Source organism: Chiloscyllium punctatum, chromosome 32, assembly GCF_047496795.1.
Source record: "Chiloscyllium punctatum isolate Juve2018m chromosome 32, sChiPun1.3, whole genome shotgun sequence".
Classification (NCBI taxonomy): Eukaryota; Metazoa; Chordata; class Chondrichthyes; order Orectolobiformes; family Hemiscylliidae; genus Chiloscyllium; species Chiloscyllium punctatum.
Genome location: NC_092770.1, coordinates 36,783,616 through 36,806,182, shown reverse-complemented (window position 1 = coordinate 36,806,182; position 22,567 = coordinate 36,783,616). Strand labels below are relative to the sequence as shown.

At 40.2% G+C, this 22,567-nt stretch overlaps 1 protein-coding gene across 6 annotated transcripts in view; it reads right to left on the bottom strand.

Annotated features, from left to right (window-relative positions):
* Positions 1 to 713: 713 nt before the first annotated feature.
* The window catches only part of immp2l (inner mitochondrial membrane peptidase subunit 2), a 531,344-nt gene continuing 509,490 nt past the window's right edge, over positions 714 to 22,567 (bottom strand). For all 6 annotated transcript variants that reach the window (XM_072552094.1, XM_072552096.1, XM_072552091.1 and 3 more), the window contains one exon: positions 714 to 6,870. In XM_072552094.1, coding sequence (XP_072408195.1) covers positions 6,727 to 6,870 — 144 coding nt within the window. In that variant the 3' untranslated portion in view covers positions 714 to 6,726. The remainder of the gene's footprint in view (positions 6,871 to 22,567) is intronic.

Genomic DNA, 22,567 nt, shown 5'->3' with positions numbered 1-22,567 from the left:
GATTAGGGGAGGAGCACTGGTCGTAAATTGAAAATTGGGAGGTCATCTTAACAGTTAGCCTGGTATTAAAATTAAGTTTTTAATCATGTATCTTTTCCTGGATAACTATTAACAGAGCTGTAAGCCTCCAAATTCTTTGATCTTAAGGGTTTTCTAAGGGGGTTCCAGATGTAGAATTGCCAATCAGATCTTTAATTTCCCAGGTAATTTGTGGGCGACACGGTGGCACAGTGGTTAGCACTACTGCCTCACAGCGCCAGAGACCCGGGTTCAGTTCCCGCCTCAGGCGACTGACTGTGTGGCGTTTGCACGTTCTCTCCTTGTCTGCGTGGGTTTCCTCCGGGTGCTCCGGTTTCCTCCCACAGTCTATAGATGTGCAGGTTAGGTGAATTGGCCATGCTAAATTGCCCGTAATGTTAGGTAAGGGGTAAATGTAGGGGTATGGGTGGGTTGCGCTTCGGCGGGTCGGTGTGGACTTGTTGGGCCGAAGGGCCTGTTTCCACACTGTAAGTAATCTAATCTAATCTAATTTCCCTGCAGTCTGTTGTGTTTAGGGTTCCATATCTTCCCAACAGATAACTTCAGTCTGTGTTGTTCCAATGACTACCTGCCATCGGAACATTTGGGTTATTAATTTATAATACTTACCTGTATGCCATCACAGATATTTTTCACAAACATATTAAAGTAGAATGGTGCACAACAATGAAACATCAGTTTGTTTTCACATTTTTATTTACAATTGCATGAAGTTTCCAAAAATTGCATTCACTTTCAATATTCATTTGTAAACATAGGCAAACACCTCTTGCATACCCTGTGAATCACCTTTTGTGTACTGGTCATTGCTTCCATGTATGTGTACTTAAAAATAGGAGAGGAATATCCTGCTGGATAATCCTGAGTAAGTGAAGCATTACTCTGACTATTGATTAAAGATTGCTAGTTGGACTCGCAGTATGGGACATTTCTGTGTCCTGGAAGCTACACAGGATAGGAATACATAGGAATGACAGAACAAACACGTAGATGCCTGTTTCAACTCATTTGGTGGTTCAGTCTTAGGACAGTGCCATGTCTAATCAGAGTGAACCTGCCTGCTTTAAAATTTAAACAAGGTCTGGCACTTAACTGGCAATCAATATTAGCTGGTGCATTTTCCATGGCAATGCTTCCAATGACCATTCTCCCCTCTTACAGTTTATATATTCATTCCCTCACTCCTAAAAAATTGATATTTCAAACTATTTCAATGAATGCAAGATGAAAAGTTCATGGAATGCCCTGCCAGTAGCAGTAGTGGACTCTCCCTCTTTATGGGTATTTTAGCGGGCATTGGATAGGTATATGGAGGATAGTGGGTTAGTGTAGGTTAGGTGGGCTTTGATCGGTGCAACATCGAGGGCCGAAGGGCCTGTACTGCGCTGTATTCTTCTATGTTCTATGTTCTATGAAAAGCATCTGCAAAATGTGTACTTTTAAGCAATACTTAAAGAAAAGGCAACTTTCATTATGCCAAGGATATGTTCATGATCTGATAGCATTAAATTATGAGATTAAAAATATCAATTACTTCAAAAATACCATTATAAGATTACTAAAATTATCAAAGTATGGCTGCAAAATTTCCTAACTCAGACTGATGTTAAGAGATAACATTATTTTGCATGAGCTTCTGGTACAAAGCACTTTATGGAATCCATAAGTGCCACAATGTCTTTAATAGAGCTCTGGGCAAAGTAAAATCAGAGTTCCTTCTTTGTTCAATATTACATCTTCAAAAAAAAACCTTCGATTATTCTCTGTTTCCAAAATTGATATGCCTCAATTTTAGAGTTTCAAACAATTGACCATACACTTAACATATTAGATAAACTTATGAAACTTTACCTGGTACCTTTAAATGGTTAATCTTAGTTCTCTAATTTCGGAAAAGACAATAATTAAATTTAACACTAGTTTTTTTACCCTTGAACATTAATTCACTACCATACATCATGTAGTTTGATGGCCAGTATGCAAACCAGTCCATGATCAACCTAAAGGAAATGTACTTCCCCACTGCAGAGTGAATTGGTGATCCTGTGTTTCCTTCTCCCTGTCTGAGAACAGTTCAATCCAAGGAAAAAGGCAGAATCAAAAGTCACATGACACCAGGTTATAGTCCAACAGGTTTATTTGAAATCACACAGGCTTTCAGAGCATAGGCCCTTTGTGAGGTCATAGAGTCATAGAGATGCACAGCATGGAAACAGACCCTTCTGTTCAACTTGTCCATGCCAACCAGATATCCCAGCCTAATCTAGTCCCACCTGCCAGCACCCGACGCATATCCCTCCAAACCCTTTCTATTCATCTACCCATCCAAATGCCTCTTAAATGTTGCAATTGTACCAGCCTCCACCACTTCCTCTGGCAGCTCATTCTATCCTCGCACCACCCTCTGCATGAAAACGTTGCCCCTTAGGTATCTTTTATATCTTACCCCTCTCACCCTAAGCTTAACACCTCCAGTTCTGGACTCCCCCACCCCAAGGAAAATATTTTGTCTATTTGTCCTTCAGTGAGAGAGAAGGACACTCATACACAGAGTTTATAGGCAGAGATCAAGGGCAGAGAGATCAAAAGATCACACAACTGGTGTGAGTTGAGTGTCAGATAATAAGTCTCTGCAGGTGACCTAGAGTGTTAGATGGTATGAAAGGTGTTCGTAAAGTCAATGTCAGTGCTGTGCTGTCATGACAATCAGGCAGAGCGATAGGAACACACAAAAGGTGACATCTCAGGTCAGACACTGAATTGTAGGTGTGGGGCTTTGTTCAGAATCTGTCTCAGAATTTTAACCTGGAATCAAACTGGTTTTATTCCGAAAGCTGGAATTTATAAGATGCCATATTGACTGACTGTGATGATAAATTGTGTGTTTTTTGAACAAAATAGAATGTATCTGCAAATAAACAAAACGATTTGGATGAAATGATTCACCCCATGTGCATGCATGTGTGTGAGTGTGTGTGTGAGTATGAGAGAGCACATGTGTGCGCGTGTGTGAGAGAGTGCGCCTGTAGAGAGTGTGCATGTGTGAGAGAGAGAGAGTGCATGAGAGAGTGTACTGATTAATTCAATACTGAACAAACTAAATAAAATAGAAAGATCATGGCAATTTTGTAAAGGTGATGCTGTCAAAACAGAAAAGTACAGAAGATATTACAGATACAGAACAGGGTGGTGGGGTCTGAAAGCTTGTGAGTTTCAAATAAACCTGTTGGACTATAACCTGCTATTATGTGACTTCTGATTTTGTCCACCCCAGTCCAAGACCAGTACCTCTACATAGTAGGAAAGTGGGGTTAGAATAACTCTTGATTAGATTATGGAAACAGTCCCTTCGGCCCAACAGGTCCACACCAATTCTCCGAAAAGTAACCCACCCAGACTCATTCCACTACCCTACATTTACTTACCCCTGCCTAATGCACCAAACACAATGGACAATTTAGCATGGCCAATTCACCTGACATGCACATCTTTGGATTGGGGAAGAAAACCTGAGCACCTTGAGGAAACCCACGCAGACACGGGGAGAATGTGCAAACTCTACACAGACAGACGCCCGAGGTAGGAATCAAACCTGGGTCCCTGGCACTGTGAGGCAGCAGTGAGCCACTGTGCTGCCCCACTTGCTCTACTTGAATAGGGCAATTCAGCATTAGGCCATTTAACCACTTTAATTGCTAAAGTTTCCAGAAATAATTTGATATCAATTACAATACAAAGATACTTTGCTTCCCTGCAAAGTTTATGACGGGTAAAGATCTCACATTGATCTGTCCCAGACCAATTATCTTAACTGTAATTATGTTATCTGCATTAGCCTTGACTTTCTCATAAGGGGAATAAAAGATTTGATGCACCTTCCTTAGTTTGCCAGTTTTAGAAGGAACACAAAAAAATTTCATAGTGCTTCTATGTAACTCCTTTGTGACCTAATGTGAAATGCCACTCAAGGTTTCACTGGCTTACCATGGAGTTTACTTCTTAAGTCAAATTTGCATTTCAAAAGTTAGAACAAATTTATGAACAATTATATTTAGCTGTGTTGACATGTCTAAAGTATGACCTTCTTTATTGGACAATTGTAGTTCAGATCCTAACATGAAACACAAGAATACCACCATAGCGGGTCTCATTATAGTTGCATCCAACATGCAAACTTCCAGCAGGAGTTGCTAGACAATAAGGAATCCTGGTTTCTATTGCTCTGGTTATTTTTTCCCTGGGTGATGTTAAGAATGATTTTGCACTGCTGTCATCAGCTGAGACTACAGGGATCAAACCTGGCATCTTTCCAAGCTCTATGAAAGATTGCCATGACATCTCATGGATTTATAGTTGAACCACTGAGAATACATGGCAATCCAGTGAATTTTAAGTAAAGAACAGAACATATTAATAAATTGAGCTCACACTGAATAAAATACAGATTATGCAAAATCAAGAAGGCTTCAAATTATAGAAATATCGACTCTGATCAAGGACAAGTTAGAATACACCATACAGAGTACTACAGGGACTTTGTCACCATATTACAGGAAGGATGAAATTCTTTTGGTTCAGGTATATAAAGATTTAAAATATGTTGCCAGAAATGAAGAATTTTAGCTACGTGGAAAAACTGAGAAAGTTAGAATTATTTTCTTTTGAACGGAGGATGGGCAAGATATTATAGAATTATAAAAAAAAATTGTAGTAGATAGAACCTAGATCTCATAATAGGGAAGTCAAATATGAGAAGGGATAAAGATTTAAAATAATAGTTGGACAGACAGGAAAGGTTTAAAGAGACATATTTTTTAATCCAGAAGGTGGTGAAGATCTGGAGCTTGTTGCTTTGACAGGGTGATAGAAACCATTACTACATTAAAAAGGAATAAAATATCACAAGCTACATAATTACGGATCAAGGAATGGTCAGTGGAATTCAGTCACATAATTCATTCTTGGGTGGCTCAGAGCACAATGGGCTGACTGACTTCTGTCTGTGCCTCAAATCTTCTGTTTCTAAAAAATGTCATGACTAAGAAGCCTGCAAATCCTTTTCAATGTTACTGTCATTCAGAATCTGCTCGATCAAGGAAGTTTCTGTTTGAAGAATTATGCTTTTGGTTATCTTGATAAAAGATTGCAAGGGCTCATTCTTATTTATTTGTTTTTTTGAGTCAAGCATATTTGCCTTCACTGCCACAACATTCTAAGCTCTGAAGAAACATTTTACTTGAATAGGGTAGTTGCCTGAAATAGTGGGAAAAAAAAACCATCTTGCAGTGGAGTCTAATTCAGATCTGCTCTGATGTGACAAAAATTAAAAATATTCAGTGTTACACTTTGTAGCAGTGGCAATAGGTTAGGAAATTGGAGTGTCAGTGCTGGGGGATGGAGCATCTATTCCCTTGCATCACCCAATGTCGATCCAATATTAAGCAATCTTTGGTTTCAAAGCTGCATATTTCAAAGAAAGTAAGGTTCTTTCAATTACGTCCCAACAGCAGTATCCTACTTTACCTACTCGCTAATTAAATCTTGTTATAAGATACCAAAATGCATGCCAATTTATAGTAAACTCCAGACCTTTGTGAGTTGCAAACCTACAGCCATGATGAACTGGATTGAAACCTTCATCAATTCAGTTCAAATTGGACCTTCATTAGCAGGACAGAGAGAGAAAATAGTCATTTCCTTCTAAGTTAGGTTTTGAGCTAGGAGCCATGAATGAAATGACTTTCTATATAAAGTCCGCTTAAACCAAATCCTCCCAAAAGTCCCAGACCATGATATTCTTGGGTTGCAGTGAAACTAAGTTTTCTTTAATGCCCAAGACAGAATTTGGGTCTGATCTTGATGCTACCAGGATTCATGCATATGTAGATTGGACCTTCGGTTCTGGTGGGCCGCTTACATATCATGCATCTACTTTGCCTACACTAGGAATGGTGGTGCTATGAAAAAGATGCCAGTTCCAATGGGCAGGGTGAGGTGCGGGGGACATGTTTTGAGCTCTTCTAAAGAATGCAAAAATAGAAATATTTCTTACATTTTCTCATCAGAATGGATCCTGTATTACATTTAAGATCAAAACTTGTTTGGCCTTTTGCACGATAGAGGACCCTGCTCTTTTAACGTAAACGTATCTCAGTCTGGTCCAGTTATGCAATGACATTCTTTTAACTTAACTTCCCAGAAGTTTGAGACAAGATTCCTTGTTTTAGGTGAGGAAAGGTGCTAACTGTAATTGTCCACACTTACGCTGGCAAATTGATCATAAGAGATTTTCAGGCCCTAATCTATTGGTTCTAGACTGACATCATCTCAATAACATCAAGGGCATATTCATGGCTTCCTTGGCAAAACTGCAATTTGTGTTCCCAGATCTCCACTGGAATTAACTCTTTCATTTATATTTCATCCTAAATTCAAGATGAGTTTTGGCTCAATGGGCAGTGAAATCATTCAAAACACATAAGAAAAACAACTAAACATTATGGCAAGTGTTCAATAAAGACTGTGTAATAATGAATTTTGCAATGTAGAACACAAGTGTTTATGGCTTGGGAAAGCCCAGTGCATGGAATATACAACACTACAGAACAACACAATGCAATCTTCCTTTTCCAGCAGCTACTGGATCAATTCAATTTCAAGCTGGAAGCTTGCTTTCTTCATTCAGTGCTAAATGGACGTCCCATCCACCGATTCATTGCCCTCAATCAACAAAGGCCTTCGCTCCACGGGGAGATCTGTTTGTAATTTCATCCAACGATTGGGAGGCCAGATGATGTGTGAAGCACGGGCATGAACTAGTCCAAGGGAAACCTGTAAAATGTACAACATAATTTATGAATATTAATGTTGCCGTTACATTTTCTTTTCTATTCACTTTTAGTATGTAGTGAGAATGTCTCGTGGTTTTTTTTTCCTTTATCTCAAACCTGGCTTTTCTGGTTTTCATTGTTTGCATGCTTGAAACAGGAATCTCTTCATTTGGCAGACTAATTAGTAAAGTTATAGCACATGGGATTCAGGGTGAGCTTGCCAATTCAATTCAAAATTAGCTTGACGTTAGGAGACAGAGTGGTGCTGGAAGGTTGTTTTTCAGACTGGAGGCCTGTGACCAGCTGTGTTCCACGGGTATCAGTACTGGGTCTGCTTTGGTTTGTTATTTTTTTTAAAACAGATTTACATGAGAATTCAGGAGATTTGTTTAGTAAGTTTGTGGAGGACACTAAAATTGGTGATATTGTGGACAGTGAAGAAGCTTATCTAAGCTTAAAAAGAGATCTTGATCAATTGGGTCAATGGACTGAGGAGTGGCATATGGAGTTTAATTTAGATAAATATGAGATATAACATTTAGTTAAAACAAAGACGGAATTTATATAATGAATAGTAGGGTCCTGGGTAATGTTGTAGAATAGAGAGACCTACGGCTTCAGCTACATAATTCTTTGAAATATGCGTAACAGGTGGAGGGTGGTTAAGAAAGCATTTAGCATGCTTGCCTTCAACGCTCAGACTTTTAAGTATAGGAGTTGGGATGTAAGGTTGAGGTTGTCCAGGGCTTGGGTAAGGCATCTTCTGGAGTACTGTGTTCCGTTCTGGTTGCCTTGCAATAGGAAGGATATTATTAATTTGCAGAGGGTTCAGAAAAGATTTACCAGGATGTTGCCAGAATGGAAGATATGAGTTATAAAGATAGGCTGGGATTTTTTTTTACTGGAGTGTTGGAGGTTGAGGGGTGACATTATTGAGGTTCATAAAATCATGATGGACATAAATAAGGTGAATGGCAAAGGTCTTTTCCCTAGGATGGGGTAACCAGGGGTACATTTTTCAGGCGAAAGGAGAAAGGTTTAAAAAGGGCATGTTGGAGGGTCAACACTTTTACGAGTGGTGCATAAGTGGAATGAACTGCCAGAGGAAGTAGTAGATGCAGATGCAGTTACAACATTTAAAAGACATTTGGACAAGTACAGAAATAGGAAATGTATGGAGGGATATGAGCCAAACACAGGTGAGTGGGACTAGTTTGGTTTGGGAACATGGTCAGTGTGGACAACTTGGACGAAGAGTCTGTTTCCATGCTGTATGACTCCATAATGGAAAACTGCATGTATAAAAACATGAAACATCTGTCATGTTAAAAAATCACACAACAGGTTATAGTCCAACTGGTTTAATTGGAAGCACAAGCTTTTGGAGCACTACTCCTCCATCAGATGGTTGTGGTTCTGTCATGTTAATTCTATTATTGCAGTAAGTTTCAGTAAAAATCTGATAGGAAATCTTACGGGTATGTGTGAGTGTAATGAATGGCTGGTGACATTAACTTAAGACTGAGGGAAAAATGCATCTCATGCATTTACAGTTATGTTGAATTCTAAAGCTGAATATTTTAAAAAAAATTATTACAATTAATATTCAGTTTGAAAAGTATTTTCATTGCACATAAATCACATTTATTGCATTCAAAATAATTATTATTCATATATATCTAATTAAATTTCTCATCAACTGCTATTTTAATCAATGATCGATCCAATGCAATAGCAATAAAAGTCCTTGAAACATCAAGTTAAGACTCTCAGCTTTGACAGAATTGATGTCTGAATAATAAAGAAACTGTAGCTAAAATCTTTATGTGGAGTAGTGCCTTTGGCATAAAGCTTGCTGTTATACAGCCATAAAGTCATACAGCATGAAAACAGACCTTTCGGCTCAACCAATCCATGCCAAACATAATCCTAAACTAAACTAGTCCCACCTGCTGTTCATGGCCCATATCCCGAAGTGTGTGCCTTCTAAGGAAAGTGTATTGAGCATCAGAAATGAAACTGTTCATCCTCTTAATTCAGAACCACAACTCCTTCCTAATGCAGGGCATCAAAAGTGAAACAATAATCTATTTTCAGTACCAAACATCACTATCAAACAATCTTAATTTTGGAATTCTCTCAAAATTTACTCCATAGTGGATTTTGATCTTAAGCTATTACACCACTGGATTCATAATTTCCTATACGTCATCCTATACTTCTGCTATTATGTCCCAAATTAACTGAAATATGCTATATATTTATGCTGATTAGAAACTTTGGTTAAGTCCAATCAAAGTCTCTTCACTTAAGATCTTTACTGACACCTTAAGAACACTTGTGTTCTGTAAATCTGGCAGGACACGAGATTAGAACCAAAAAATGATCAAGTAGCTAGGGAACAGAGGAGTGGAATTTCACTGTTTCATATCTGACACTACATTTTTCATTAAAATTAGTAAAGGCAGCAATGCCAGCCTCTGGTACTGAAACACTCAATCTAAAATATTATTAAAACTTCTTTTTGAATCCAAAAATACTGGCACTCTGCTGCTCATTAGATATCAGCCACCACACCCTTTTTGAAATGAAAAAATAGTAGTACACAGAAAGAATGTACTCTTTACTGGTGCCCATAACTCTTAAGTGAATTGAACTTACGCTAATTGAAAGTATTCATAAATAAGCTCAAAATGACAACATTTGAGTCATTTCATTTTCAATTTCAATTTATTGCATGATGGTCCTGTTAATCTAGTTCAATAGTCATGTTCTACCAAGCAAATTTAGTTACCAATCTAATTAGTGTACAGCTGTGATAGTCCCAAAACACTCAGTTTTATTTCAGTGATTATTTCATAACAGATATCACTTTTACATAATTAGAAAGTTGTCACTCAATATGCCTTCAATTGACACATCACAATGATTAATTCTTCAATGAGTTTGGATAAATGGAGAGGCCTGGCTGAGAATACCTGATAGTAAGCAGGAAGCAGAGGCACTGAACAGCCATCTTCTTCAATGACATAGCAAAAATAATAGACAAAAAATAAACAGGTCTGTATACGTGGCTGCAATTATACTGTAGATATCAATCCCATATCGGGAAAGTGTGATGCATAGCTACCAGACGGCACTTATAATACCAGCTCAACATCCACCCATTATGCAAGAAAATCATCTTCAAAGAAACTTGCACACATTTGGAAGTGGACTGACAATGTTTGTAAAAGTTTCCAAGCTATTTTCTAAGTTGCATGATTGCAAATAGATGTGAGAAATTTCCCACGCATATGTTTCAGACTGCCTAGCTTAAAAATGAGTTTGGATTACAATGGGATCTTACATCAAATAGAACCCCTTTCAATATGCATCTAAAACTGCTTTATATTGACATGAAAGTGCCAGTACAACCGCTAATTTAACCTCATTGCTTTGCTCAGATATTGCTTACAAAATGAAGTTTCATACTTGCATTTCACGATACCATCTAAAAACTATTCTGGAAGTTATTCACTAATAACCCCTGGGTATCCATTTTCCCCTTCAGAACTGATGAAATCCTCACTGACAATAAAACACAATAAGAAAACAATTTCTGCTTTACACTTTCATTCTTTCATGAAGTACATTGTTTAAATTTAACTGGGAAGTTTATTCCACTAAAAACAGCTCAACCAGTTTTAGAACTGAAATCTCTGCTATAATTTGTCCAATGTAGACTAACAGAATAGTTACAGCAGAGGAGACCATCCAGCCCACCAGATTAGGCAGTGATCTAAAGATAAAATATTTGTAGTGTATCATCTCTCTGCAAGAAGAACTAAGCTAGTCTCAGTCCTCTTTCCTTTCCTTGTTACACTGCAAATATCTTATCTTTAGATCACTGCCTAATCTCCTTATGACCCTACCTTCACCACATTCTCATGCAATGAATTTTAGAACCCCACTCCTTCCCATCCTTCCTAAGAACAGAATAGAGTTCCCCTTGACTTCATTTTTCACCCCACCAGCCTTCACATTCAAAGGATCATTCTGTACCTGTTCTGCCATTTCCAGCACAATGCTACAACCAAACACATCTTCACTTCCCCTCCCTTCCTCTGTCAGAATTCTGCAGGTACATTTCTGTCTGAGATATACTTGTCCACTCCTCTATCACATCTCACAAAGCTCAATTTGGTACCATGGCACCTTTCCATCTAATCACAGGAGATGTAAATGTTGACCTTTTACCTTCTCCCTCCTCACTGTGCATAACCCCATACACTCCTTTCAGTCGAAGCAGTGATATACTTCTACTTCTTCCATTTCAGATTACCGTATTAGTTGTTCAAAATGCAGTCTCCACTATTTTGGGAAGATAAAATTCAGACAGAGTCACCAATTTGAGGAACACCTCCACCTAGTCAGCACGCATAACCCCAAACTTCTACCTGCATGCCATTCCAATAAACTATCTTGTTCCATGTTCACATTTCCAACCCAATCCTGTTCCATGTTTCAAGTGAAGTCTGCTGCAATTTGGAGGAACAGCACTACATTTTCCAGTTAGGCATCTTGCAGCCTTCTTCTCAAAGTTCAAAATGTCACTCCATGAACTCTGTACACCATTTTTACTTTTTTCTCTTTTCTCAAGTGCTAGTCTGTATGTTGTTTCCATGTTTTTGCTTTCATTCAGAGCTAACATGCATTCTGCTATTAACCCTTTTCCTGGAGCAACCATTACACTCCCTTTGTCTTTTGTTTCATGACACCTTTGAATTTAATCTTCTGCTTTCTAGTCTTTTTTTTATTTCACTTGCTCCTTTCCCCTTTTCAAAAGCTTAAAAACCATCAAATATCTACCTCCTTTCAGAAGCACAGAACTAAACATTAACTCTGTTTCGCTCTCCAAAAATACTGCCACAACCTTGCATAATTTCTCTCACATTTCATATTCTTATTTCAGATCTTCCGAATCTGTAGTACTTTGTTTGCATTTCCTTTCTTTCCTTCCCTACCTCTCCTGAGGTATAGGTTCAGATTTCAAATATTTTGTTGAAAATCTAAAAATTCAAATGAAATGTCATTATTCATTTATGGGGTATGGGGATCACTGTTTATTGCCCATCTCTATTTGCCCTGGAGATAGTGGTATTGAGCTGCCTTCTTAATCCGCTCAACCCATTTGGTATAGGTAGACCCAAAACGCAATTTTGAGGGTGTTTTAGGATTTTGACCCAGCAATACTGGAGGGACAGCAACATATTTCCAAGTCAGGATGGTGTGCGTTTGGTTTGGAGAACTTGCAGATGTATCTACTAACTCTGCTCTATAGATAGTAGTGGCTGCAGGTTTAGAAGGTACTCTCTAAAGAGCCTTGGTGAACTTTTTCAGTGCATCTGCAGATGATGCAACTTATGAGTATGTAGTGTGTCAATCAACTGAAATACTGACAATGAAAAAGAATAGCAATTTGGTTAATCATCTTTGTTTTTTTTCAATATTTGGTTTGAGATTTATCTCTGTTAGAATATTAGTGTTTGCAGGTATTAAGTACTTACTGAAATGCTATTGTACATAATAAAATCACAACACTGGTCTCACAAAATTTCATGTCTAGCCCCATAAAGAATAGAACTATTCCACCCCAAACACCACTTTGCAAATGCAGAGTGCAAAAACGCAACTGTCTTTAGATTTTGCCTCAAGGACATTTTCTAACTCGTCATGTTCCCAATTACACATTTAATCTGATGTCATTATAGATTAATAATAATTCAGATTACCTTGTGTAGTGTAAACATATTAATTCAAGGGAGATTACATTTGCACTACTCCAACATGTAGCATGGCATTGAAATGACTTTCAAAAATATTCTTCCAGCAAAATTTATACAAGGAACTGAATGACATGTATTCGTTTTATTATCGTGGCTAAAATTCTGGAAAATGGATAACATTATATTGTACTCAAAATAAAAATAGCAATTCACAGATTATGCAAAGAACATTGAAAGTTAAGATTTTTTATGGTTCTTTCTACATTAATATTTCTAGAGTATATTATTCAATGACAAAAATGCAAAGAATTCGGCAGAAGTTGAATGCTTCAAAGAATACAGTTAAAATGTTATTTATGAAATTCAGTTATTCAGAAGTTAACTCTACATTTCCACACAAGATGTAGCTACAATTGAATTTTATAAACGTTTTATGTAACACACCTTGAAAAATTAATGTTTTATAGAAAACGTTCTAGTTTAATCAACTTTCAGCTCTGATTTGAACCTAGTCCACTTGGTAGAAATGGGCAAGGCCAAAAGGCACAAGATGGAAACCCCTACCATTTAAATTGCCAGAATGTCAGTAGTGTGGAGGCTGCCCAAGATTAGCAGGGCTCTTAATGAAGATGTCCAAGTCTCAGCCTGATCATATGATGAGTATTTGTAACACAACTGCATGAAACCATTTGGTACCGAACTCATCAGTAAAATCTAGTGGCAGGCAACAACAATGGCCAGAATTTGCTGGGCGTAAGTTAATTTTTAAAATATTTGTGAGCTGGAGAGCTCCTTTGAGTCGTGCCATATGTTCCTTGGGCCTCCACATCCTCCGTCTTCTCTCTCCTTTTGTTCTGATATTGTTTTCAGAGACCAGCACGATCCTTATATCAAGGGTCATGATGTTAGGTCTCCAAAAGAATTGTTCTCCAGCCAAGAGCCTGACAGTCATCCACTGGTTCTCACGTCATCTACTCCCAGTTAGAGTGACAGACAGGACAGATAAATTTAAATGGGGCTTGCAAGATAAAATGTATGGGCTTCGAGACAAAACTGGCTGAACAGCCACCATGCCAGCTAAAATAAGGTTTTGAACTGTTTTTCAGGCTTGGTCAGACCTCCTAAACATTACCTATAATATTACAATAACAATTTTGATCCTCTCCTCATAAACTGGGATGCACTCAACTTGCTTTTGCTTTACCTTCTAGTGTCATAGAGAGGTACAGCATGGAAACAGACCCTTCAGTCCAACCAGTCCATGCTGACCAGATATCCCAACCCAAATTAATCCCACCTGCCAGCACCCAGCCCATATCCCTCCAAACCCTTCCTATTCATATACCCATCCAAATGTGTCTTATATGTTGCAATTGTATCAGCCTCCACCACTTCCTCTGGCAGCTCTTTCCATACACTTACCACCCTCTGTGTGAAAAAGTTGCCCCTTAGGTCTCTTCTTCATATCTTTCCCCTCTCACCCGAAACCAATGCCCTCCAATTCTGGACTTCCCGACCCCAGGAAAAGACTTTGTCTATTTATCCTATCTGTGCCCCTCATAATTTTGTAAACCTCTATAAGGTCACCCCTCAGCCTCCGACACTCCAGGGAAAACAGCCCCAGCCTGTTCAGCCTCTCCCGACAGCTCAAATCCTCCAACCCTGACAACATTCTTGTAAATCTTTTCTGAACTCTTTCAAGTTTCACAACATCTTTCCAATAGGAAGGAGGCCAGAATTGCATGCAATATTCCAAAAGCGTCCTAACTAATGTCCTGTACAGCCACAACATGACCTCCCAACTCCTGTACTCAATACTCTGACCAATAAAAGAAAGCATACCAAATGCTTTCTTCACTATCCTATCTACCTGTGACTCCACTTTCAAGGAGTTATGAACCTGCACTCCAATATCTGTTTGTAATCTGAGGTAACCTTCTTCGCTGTCCACTACACCTCTAATTTTGGTGTCATCTAACTGTACCTCTTATGCTCACATCCAAATAATTTATGGAAATGACAAAAAGTAGTGGACCCAGCACCGATCCTTGTGGCACTCCACTGGTCACAAGCCTCCAGTCTGAAAAAAAAACAACCCTCCACCACCACCTTTGAGCCAGTTCTGTATCAAAATGGCTAGCTCTCCCTGTATTCTGAGAGATCTAATATTGCTCACCAGTCTCCCATAGGGAACCTTGTCAAACACCTTACTGAAGTCCATATAGATCACATCTACCTCTCTGCTCTCATCAATTCTCTTGGTTACTTCTTCAAAAAACTCAATCAAGTTTGTGAGACATGATTTCCCATGCACAAAGCCATGTTGACTATCCCTAAACAGTTCTTGCCTTTCCAAATATATGTACATCCTGTCCCTCAGGATTCCCTCCAACAACTTGCCCACCACTGACATCAGGCTCACTGGTCTATAGTTCCCTGGCTTGCCCTTACCACCCTTCTTAAACAGTGCCACCACGTTAGCCAACCTCCAGTCTTCTGGCACCTCACCTGTGACTATCGATGATACAAATATCTCAGCAAGAGGCCCAGCAATCATTTCTCTAGCTTCCCACAGAGTTCTAGGGTACACCTGATCTGGTCCTGGGGATTTATTCACCTTTATGCATTTCAAGACATCCAGCACTTCCTCCTCTGTAATATAGACATTTTGCAAGGTATCACCATCTATTTCCCTACATTCTTTCCCTTCCCAGGTGCGTGCAACAGGGTAGGTTTTACAATTGGGGGAAGGGTAAATACAATGCTGTAAGACAGGATCTGAGGAGCATAAGTTGGGAGCATAGGCTGTCAGGGAAGGATGTCGTGGAAATGTGGAACTTTTTCAAGGAACAGATACGACGTGTCCTTGATATGTATGCACCTGTCAGGCAGGAAAGAGATGGTCGTGTGAGGCAACCTTGGTTGACGAGGGAGGTTGAATGGCTTACATAAGGTTGAGGAAACAAGGTTCAGACACAGCATTGGAGGGATACAGGATTTCCAGAAGGGAGCTGAAGAAAGGGATTAGGAGAGCGAAGAGAGGGCATGAAAAATCTTTGGCGGGTAGGATCAAGGAAACCCCAAGGCCTTTTATGCGTATGTTAGAAACATGAGAATGACGAGAACAAGGGTAGGTCCAATCAAGGACAGTAGTGGGAGACTGTGTATTGAGTCGGAAGAGATAGGAGAGGTCTTGAATGAGTACTTTTGTTCAGAATTAACAAATTTGAGGGACCGTATTGTTGAAGAGGAGAGTGTGAAACGGACTGGTAAGCTAGAAGAGATACTTGTTAGGAAGGAAGATGTGTTGGGCATTTTGAAACACTTGAGGACAGACAAGTGCCCATGGCCTGACGGGATATATCCTAGGATTATGTGGGAAGCAAGAGAGGAAATTGCAGAGCCGTTGGCAATGATCTTTTCGTCTTCACTGTCAATGAGGGGGTGGTACCAGGGGACTGGAGAGTGGCGAATGTTGTGCCCCTGTTCAAAAAAGGGAATAGGGATAACCCCGGGAATTACAGGCCAGTTAGTTTTACTCCGGTGGTAGGCAAAGTAATGGAAAGGGTACTGAGGGATAGGATTTATGAGTATCTGGAAAGACACTGCTTGATTAGGGACAGCCAGCACGGATTTGTGAGGGGTAGGTCTTGCCTTACAAGTCTTATTGAATTCTTTGTGGAGGTGACCAAGCATGTGGATGAGGGTAGAGCAGTGGATGTAGTGTACATGGATTTTAGTAAGGCATTTGATAAGGTTCCCCATGGTAGGCTTATGCGGAAAGTCAGGAGGCATGGGATTGAGGGAAATTTGGCCAGTTGGATAGAAAACTGGCTAACTGGTCGAAGTCAGAGAGTGGTGGTAGATGGTAAATATTTAGCCTGGAGCCTAGTTACAAATGGAGTTCCGCAGGGATCAGTTCTGGGTCCTCTGCTGTTTGTAATTTTTATTATTGACTTGGAAGAGGGAGTCAAAGGGCGGGTCAGTAAATTTGCAGATGATACGAAGATTGGTGGAGTTGTGGATAGTGAGGAGGGCTGTTGTCGGCTGCAAAGGGACTTAGATATGATGCAGAGCTGGGCTGAGGAGTGGCAGATGGAGTTCAACCCTGTCAAGTGTGAGGTTGTCCATTTTGGAAGGACAAATAAGAATGCGGAATACAGGGTTAACGGTAGGGTTCTTAGAAAGGTGGAGGAGCAGAGGGATCTTGGGGTCTATGTTCATAGATCTTTGAAAGTTGCCACTCAGGTGGATAGAGCTTGTAAGAAGGCCTATGGTGTATTAGCGTTCATTAGTAGAGGGATTGAATTCAAGAGTCGTGAAGTGATGCTGCAGCTGTATAGGACCTTGATTAGGCCACATTTGGAGTACTGTGTGCAGTTCTGGTCGCCTCACTTTAGGAAAGATGTGGAAGCTTTGGAGAGGGTGCAGAGAAGATTTACCAGGATGTTGCCTGGAATGGAGAATAGGTCATACGAGGATAGGTTGAGAGTGCTAGGCCTTTTCTCATTGGAATGGCAAAGGATGAGGGGTGACTTGATAGAGGTTTATAAGATGATCAGAGGAATAGATAGAGTAGACAGTCCAAAACCTTTTCCCCGGGTACAGTAGAGTGTTACAAGGGGACATAAGTTTAAGGTGAAGGGTGGAAGGTATAGGGGGGTGTCATGGGTAGGTTCTTTACCCAGAGAGTGGTGGGGGCATGGAATGCACTGCCTGTGGGAGTGGCAGAGTCAGAATCATTGGTGACCTTTAAGCGGCAATTGGATAGGTACATGGATGGGTGCTTAAGCTAGGACAAATGTTTGGCACAACATCGTGGGCCGAAGGGCCTGTTCTGTGCTGTATTGTTCTATGTTCTATTCTATATCTTCCATATACTTTTCCACAGTAAATACTGTTGCAAAATATTTGTTTAGTATCTCCCCATTTTCTGCGGCTCCACACAAAGGCTAACTTGCTGATTGTTGAGGGGCCTATTCTCTCCCTAGTTACTCTTTTGTCCTTAATGTAGTTGTAAAAACTCTTTGGATTTTCCTTAATTCTGTTAAACATTTCCAGATGTTATTTTAAGCTGATTGTGTTGAAAAGAATAAGTAGCAGTTATTTTGCTGGGATACTAATCTGAATAATAAATGAAAACAAGATGGTGTATATAGTGGATTATAATGGTTGACGTCTTCACTTTAATTACTTATTTATGTATTATCTGTCTAACTCCATCCAATTTTCAACAAATTATACTAATCACACTGCCGAAAGTAGATTTAAGTTTCCGTGATTTGCTTATCTGTCAGATAGACTTTCCCTGCTTGTGAAAATATACCTAAAATTTGTTTAATGTCTTTAAGAAGGCTTTCAATTCTTCACAGGGAGTATAACTGAACAAAATTTATGAGAGAAAAGAAAAGTAACTAAGAAGATTTCTTCAAACTTTGGTCAAATTAAGTAATTTTAAGGAGGGTCTTGAAGGAGCACAGCAGGGTGAAGAGATTCAATTCCTCAGCTAATGAAGCAGTTCATGTCCACATGCAGAAAGATCTGGATAAGATTCATATTTGGGCTGATAAGAAACAAGGAGGATTGATGTATATATATATATATATATTAGACAGTGATGTTTCCAGCAAGAAAGAGTCGAGCTGTCACTCTTTACAAATCAATGTCACTGTAATCACTCTTTTATCGTGTGGTTCAATGACACACCGTGACTTTGAGTGCAAGACAGACTGGTTGAGGAAAAGGCAAAGTCTAAAACTAAGGCAAAAACTAACTTCAGGCTTCAGACTTCAAAGTATTAGCATTGCAATCATCACACAACAATTAACATCTTCAGTATCACGGTCACTAGAAATCTAACAAGAACTTCTCTACTAATACTGTGGCTATAGCAGCAGGCAGAGGAAGGGCATTCTGATGCAAGGAGTTTACTTCCTGACTGCCAAAGCCTGCCCACTCTTTATAATGCACATTTTGCTAATGAAACAAGTCTGATTTGATACAAATGCGGCCAACATGGGATATTTTACCACCATAAAGGCAGGATTCAGTTAGGCCCACCAGCCACCAGAAGCAGTTTCGAAGTGACTGTGAAGTCAAGCAAATGTTAAGGCAGGATGTTTCGAAGCCTCATCTTGGTTTTCTGGGTTCTTGGTTCTATTAAAGACTGTTAGACTTTCTCACCTTCACCTCTAAGAACCACTCTCACCCAACTCATTCGCCATGCCTACTCATTGCGCTCCTTTTTCTCAAAGCAAGTTTCTGATTGGGTGTTTTCTTTCTCATGAGCATTTCAAGGCTTGTCATTTTTGTCATTTTGCTGATTGGTTGTAAACATAATGGACACTGGATTAGTTGGCAAAAAGGGATCATGCAGTTACAACCTGATAGAAATGTCAGATGGAATAGTTCACAGCATAAATGTCAGGTCTCTCAGTGGGAGAGCATTTCGATCTTAGTGATCACAACTCCCTGACCTTTACCATACTCATGGAGCAGATGGCCCGGGAAGGTATTTAGTTGGGGGAGGGGGAATTACAATGCTGTTGGGCAGGAACTGGCCTGTCTAAATTGGGAACAGATGCTCTCAGGGAAATGCACAACAGAAATGTGGAGGTTGTTTAGGAAGCACTTGCTGATAGTGCTGGACAGGTTTGTCTCACTGATGCAAGGAAGGGATGGTAGGGTGAAGGAACCTTGGATAACAAGGGATATGGAACATCTGGTCATGAGAAAGAAGGAAGCTTACTTAAGGTTGAGGAGGCAAGGATCAGACAGGGTTTTAGAGGGTTATAAGGTAGCCAGGAAGGAACTGAAGAATGGACTTAGGAAAGCTTAGAAGCATGAAAAAGCTTTAGCAGGTATTAAGGAAAACCCTAAGGTGTTCTACACTTAAACAAGGAACAAGAGGATGGCCAGAATGAGGGTAGGGCCAATCAGGGATAGTGGAGGGAACTTGTGACTGGAGTCGGAGGAGGTAGGGGAGGTCCCTAACGAATACTTTGTTTCAGTATTCACTACTGAGAAGGACCTTGTCTTTTCTGAGGACAATGTGAAACAGACTGATATGCTCGAACAGGTGGAAACATAAGGATAGATAAACACTCTGGGCCAGATGGGATATACCTGAGGTTACTACAGGAAGCGAGGGAAGAGATTGCTGTGCCTTTGGCTTTCCCTTGTTCAAGAAAAGAATTTGGATAATCCTGGGAATTACAGACCAGTCAGTCTTGTGTCAGTGATGGGCAAAGTATGGGAGAGGATTTTGAGAGACAGGATTTATGATTACTTGAAAAACTGTAGTTTGATTAGAGATAGTCAGCATGGCTTTGTAAGGGGCATGTCATGCCTCACAACCTTATTGAATTCTTTCAGGATGTGACAAAACACATTGATGAAGGTAGAGCAGTGAATGTGGTGCACATGGATTTCAGCAAGGCATTTGATAAGGTTCCTCATGGTAGGTTCATTCAGAAAGTAAGGAGGCATGGGATGCAGGGAAATCTGTCTGTCCGAATCCAGAATTGGCTAGCCCACAGAAAACAGAGGGTGCTGGTAGATGGAAAGTATTTAGGCTGGAGCTCAGTGACCAGTGGTGTCCTGCATGGATCTGTTCTGGGATCTCTGTTCTTTGTGATTTTTATAAATGACTTGGATGAGGAAGTAGACAGGTGGGTTACTAAGTTTGCTGATGACACAAAGGTTGGTGGAATTGTGGATAGTGTGGAGGGTTGTTGTAGGTTGCAACAGGACATTGACAGGATGCAGAACTGAGCTGATAAATGGCTGATGAAATACAACCTGGAAAAGTGTGAAGTCATTCACTTTGGAAGGTCAAATTTGAATGCAGAATACAGGGTTAAAGGCAGGATTCCTAGCAGTGTGGATGAACAGGGGGTTCTTGTGTTCCATGTTCATGAATCCCTCCAAATTGATGCCTAGGTTATTAGGGTTGTTAAGAAGGTATATGGTGTTAGCTTTCATTAGCAGGGGGATTGAATTATAGAGCTGCGAGGTTATGCTGCAGATTTATAGAGCCCTGGTTGGACCACACTTGGAATATTGTGTTCAGTTCTGGTTGCCTCATTATAGGAAAGATGTGGAAGCTTTCGAGAGGGTGCAGAGGAGATTTACCAGGATGCTGTAAGGCTTATGAAGAAAGATTGAGGGAGCCAGGGCTTTTCTCATTGGAGCGAAGAGGAATAGGAGATGACTTGATAGAGATATATAAGATAATGAGAGGCATAGTCAGAGTGGATAACCAGAGACCTTTTCCCATGGTGGAAAGAAGGTTGAGAGGCGACTTAATTGAGACATACAAGATAATCAGAGGGTTAGATAGGTTGGACGGTGAGAGCCTTCTTCCTCGGATGGTGATGGCTAGCATGAGGAGACATAGCTTTAAATTGAGGGGTGATAGATGTAGGACAGATGTCAGAGATAGAGAATAGTGGAGCATGGAATGCACTGCCTGCAATAGTAGTAGACTTACCAACTTTAAGGTCATTTAAATGGTCATTTGATCAGCATATGAACAAGAATGGAATAGTGTAGGCTAAATGGGCTTCAGATTGGTTCCACAGGTCGGCGCAACATTGAGGGCCAAAGGGCCAGACTGTGCTGCAATGTTCTATGTTTAAATGTGTAACACTTAGGGAGCATAATTTTAAGGTAGAGTCATAGACTCATAAGATGTACAGCATGGAAACAGACCTTTCAGTCCAACCTGTCCATGCTGACCAGATATCCCAACCCAATCTAGTCCCACCTGCCAGCACCCGGCCAATATCCCTCCAAGTCCGACCTATTCATATACCCATCCAGATGCCTTTTATATGTTGCAATTGTACCAGCCTCCGCCACTTCCTCTGGCAGCTCATTCCATACATGTACCACCCTCAGCGTGACAAAGTTGCCCCTTAGGTCTCTTTTATATCTTTCCCCTCTCACCCTAAACCTATGCCCTCTAGTTCTGGACTCCCCCACCCCAGGGAAAAAACTTTGTCTATTTATCCTATCCATGCCCCTCATGATTTTATAAACCTCTATGAGGTCACCCCTCAACCTCCAGCGCTCCAGGGAAAACAGCTCCAACTTATTCAACCTCTCCCTATTGCTCAAATCCTCCTATAACCCTGGCAACATCTTTGTAAATCTTTTCTGAACACTTTCAAGTTTCACAACATCTTTCTGATAGGAAGGAGACTAGAATTGCATGCAATATTCCAACAGTGCCCTCGTCAATGTACTGTACAGCAACAACATGACCTCCCAACTCCTGTACTCAATACTCTGACCAATAAAGGAAAGCATACCAAGCGCCTTCTTCGCTATCCTATTTACCTGCGACTCCACTTTCAAAGAGTGATGAACCTGCACTCCAAGGTCTTTTTGTTCAGCAACACTCCCTAGGACCTTACCATTAAGCGTATATGTCCTGCTAAGAATTGCTTTCCCAAAATGCAGCACCTCGCATTTATCTGAATTAAACTTCATCTGCCACTTTTCAGCCCATTGGCCCATCTGATCCTGTTGTAATCTGAGGTAACCTTCTTCACTGTCCACTATACCTCCAATTTTGATGTCATCGGCAAACCTACTAACTATACCTCTTATGCTCATACTCAAATCACTTATATAAACGATGAAAAGTAGTGGACCCAGCAGCGATCCTTGTGGCACTCCACTGGTCACAGGCCTCCAGTCTGAAAAACAACCCTCCACCACCTCTGACTTCTACCACTGAGTCAGTTCTGTATCCAAATGGCTAGTTTTCCCTGTATTCCATGAAATCTAACCTTACTCACCAGTATCCCATAGGGAACCTTGTCAAACACCTTACTGAAGTCCATATAGATTACATCTACTGCTATGCACCCATCAATCCTCTTTGTTACTTCTTCAAAAAACTCAATCAAGTTTGTGAGACAT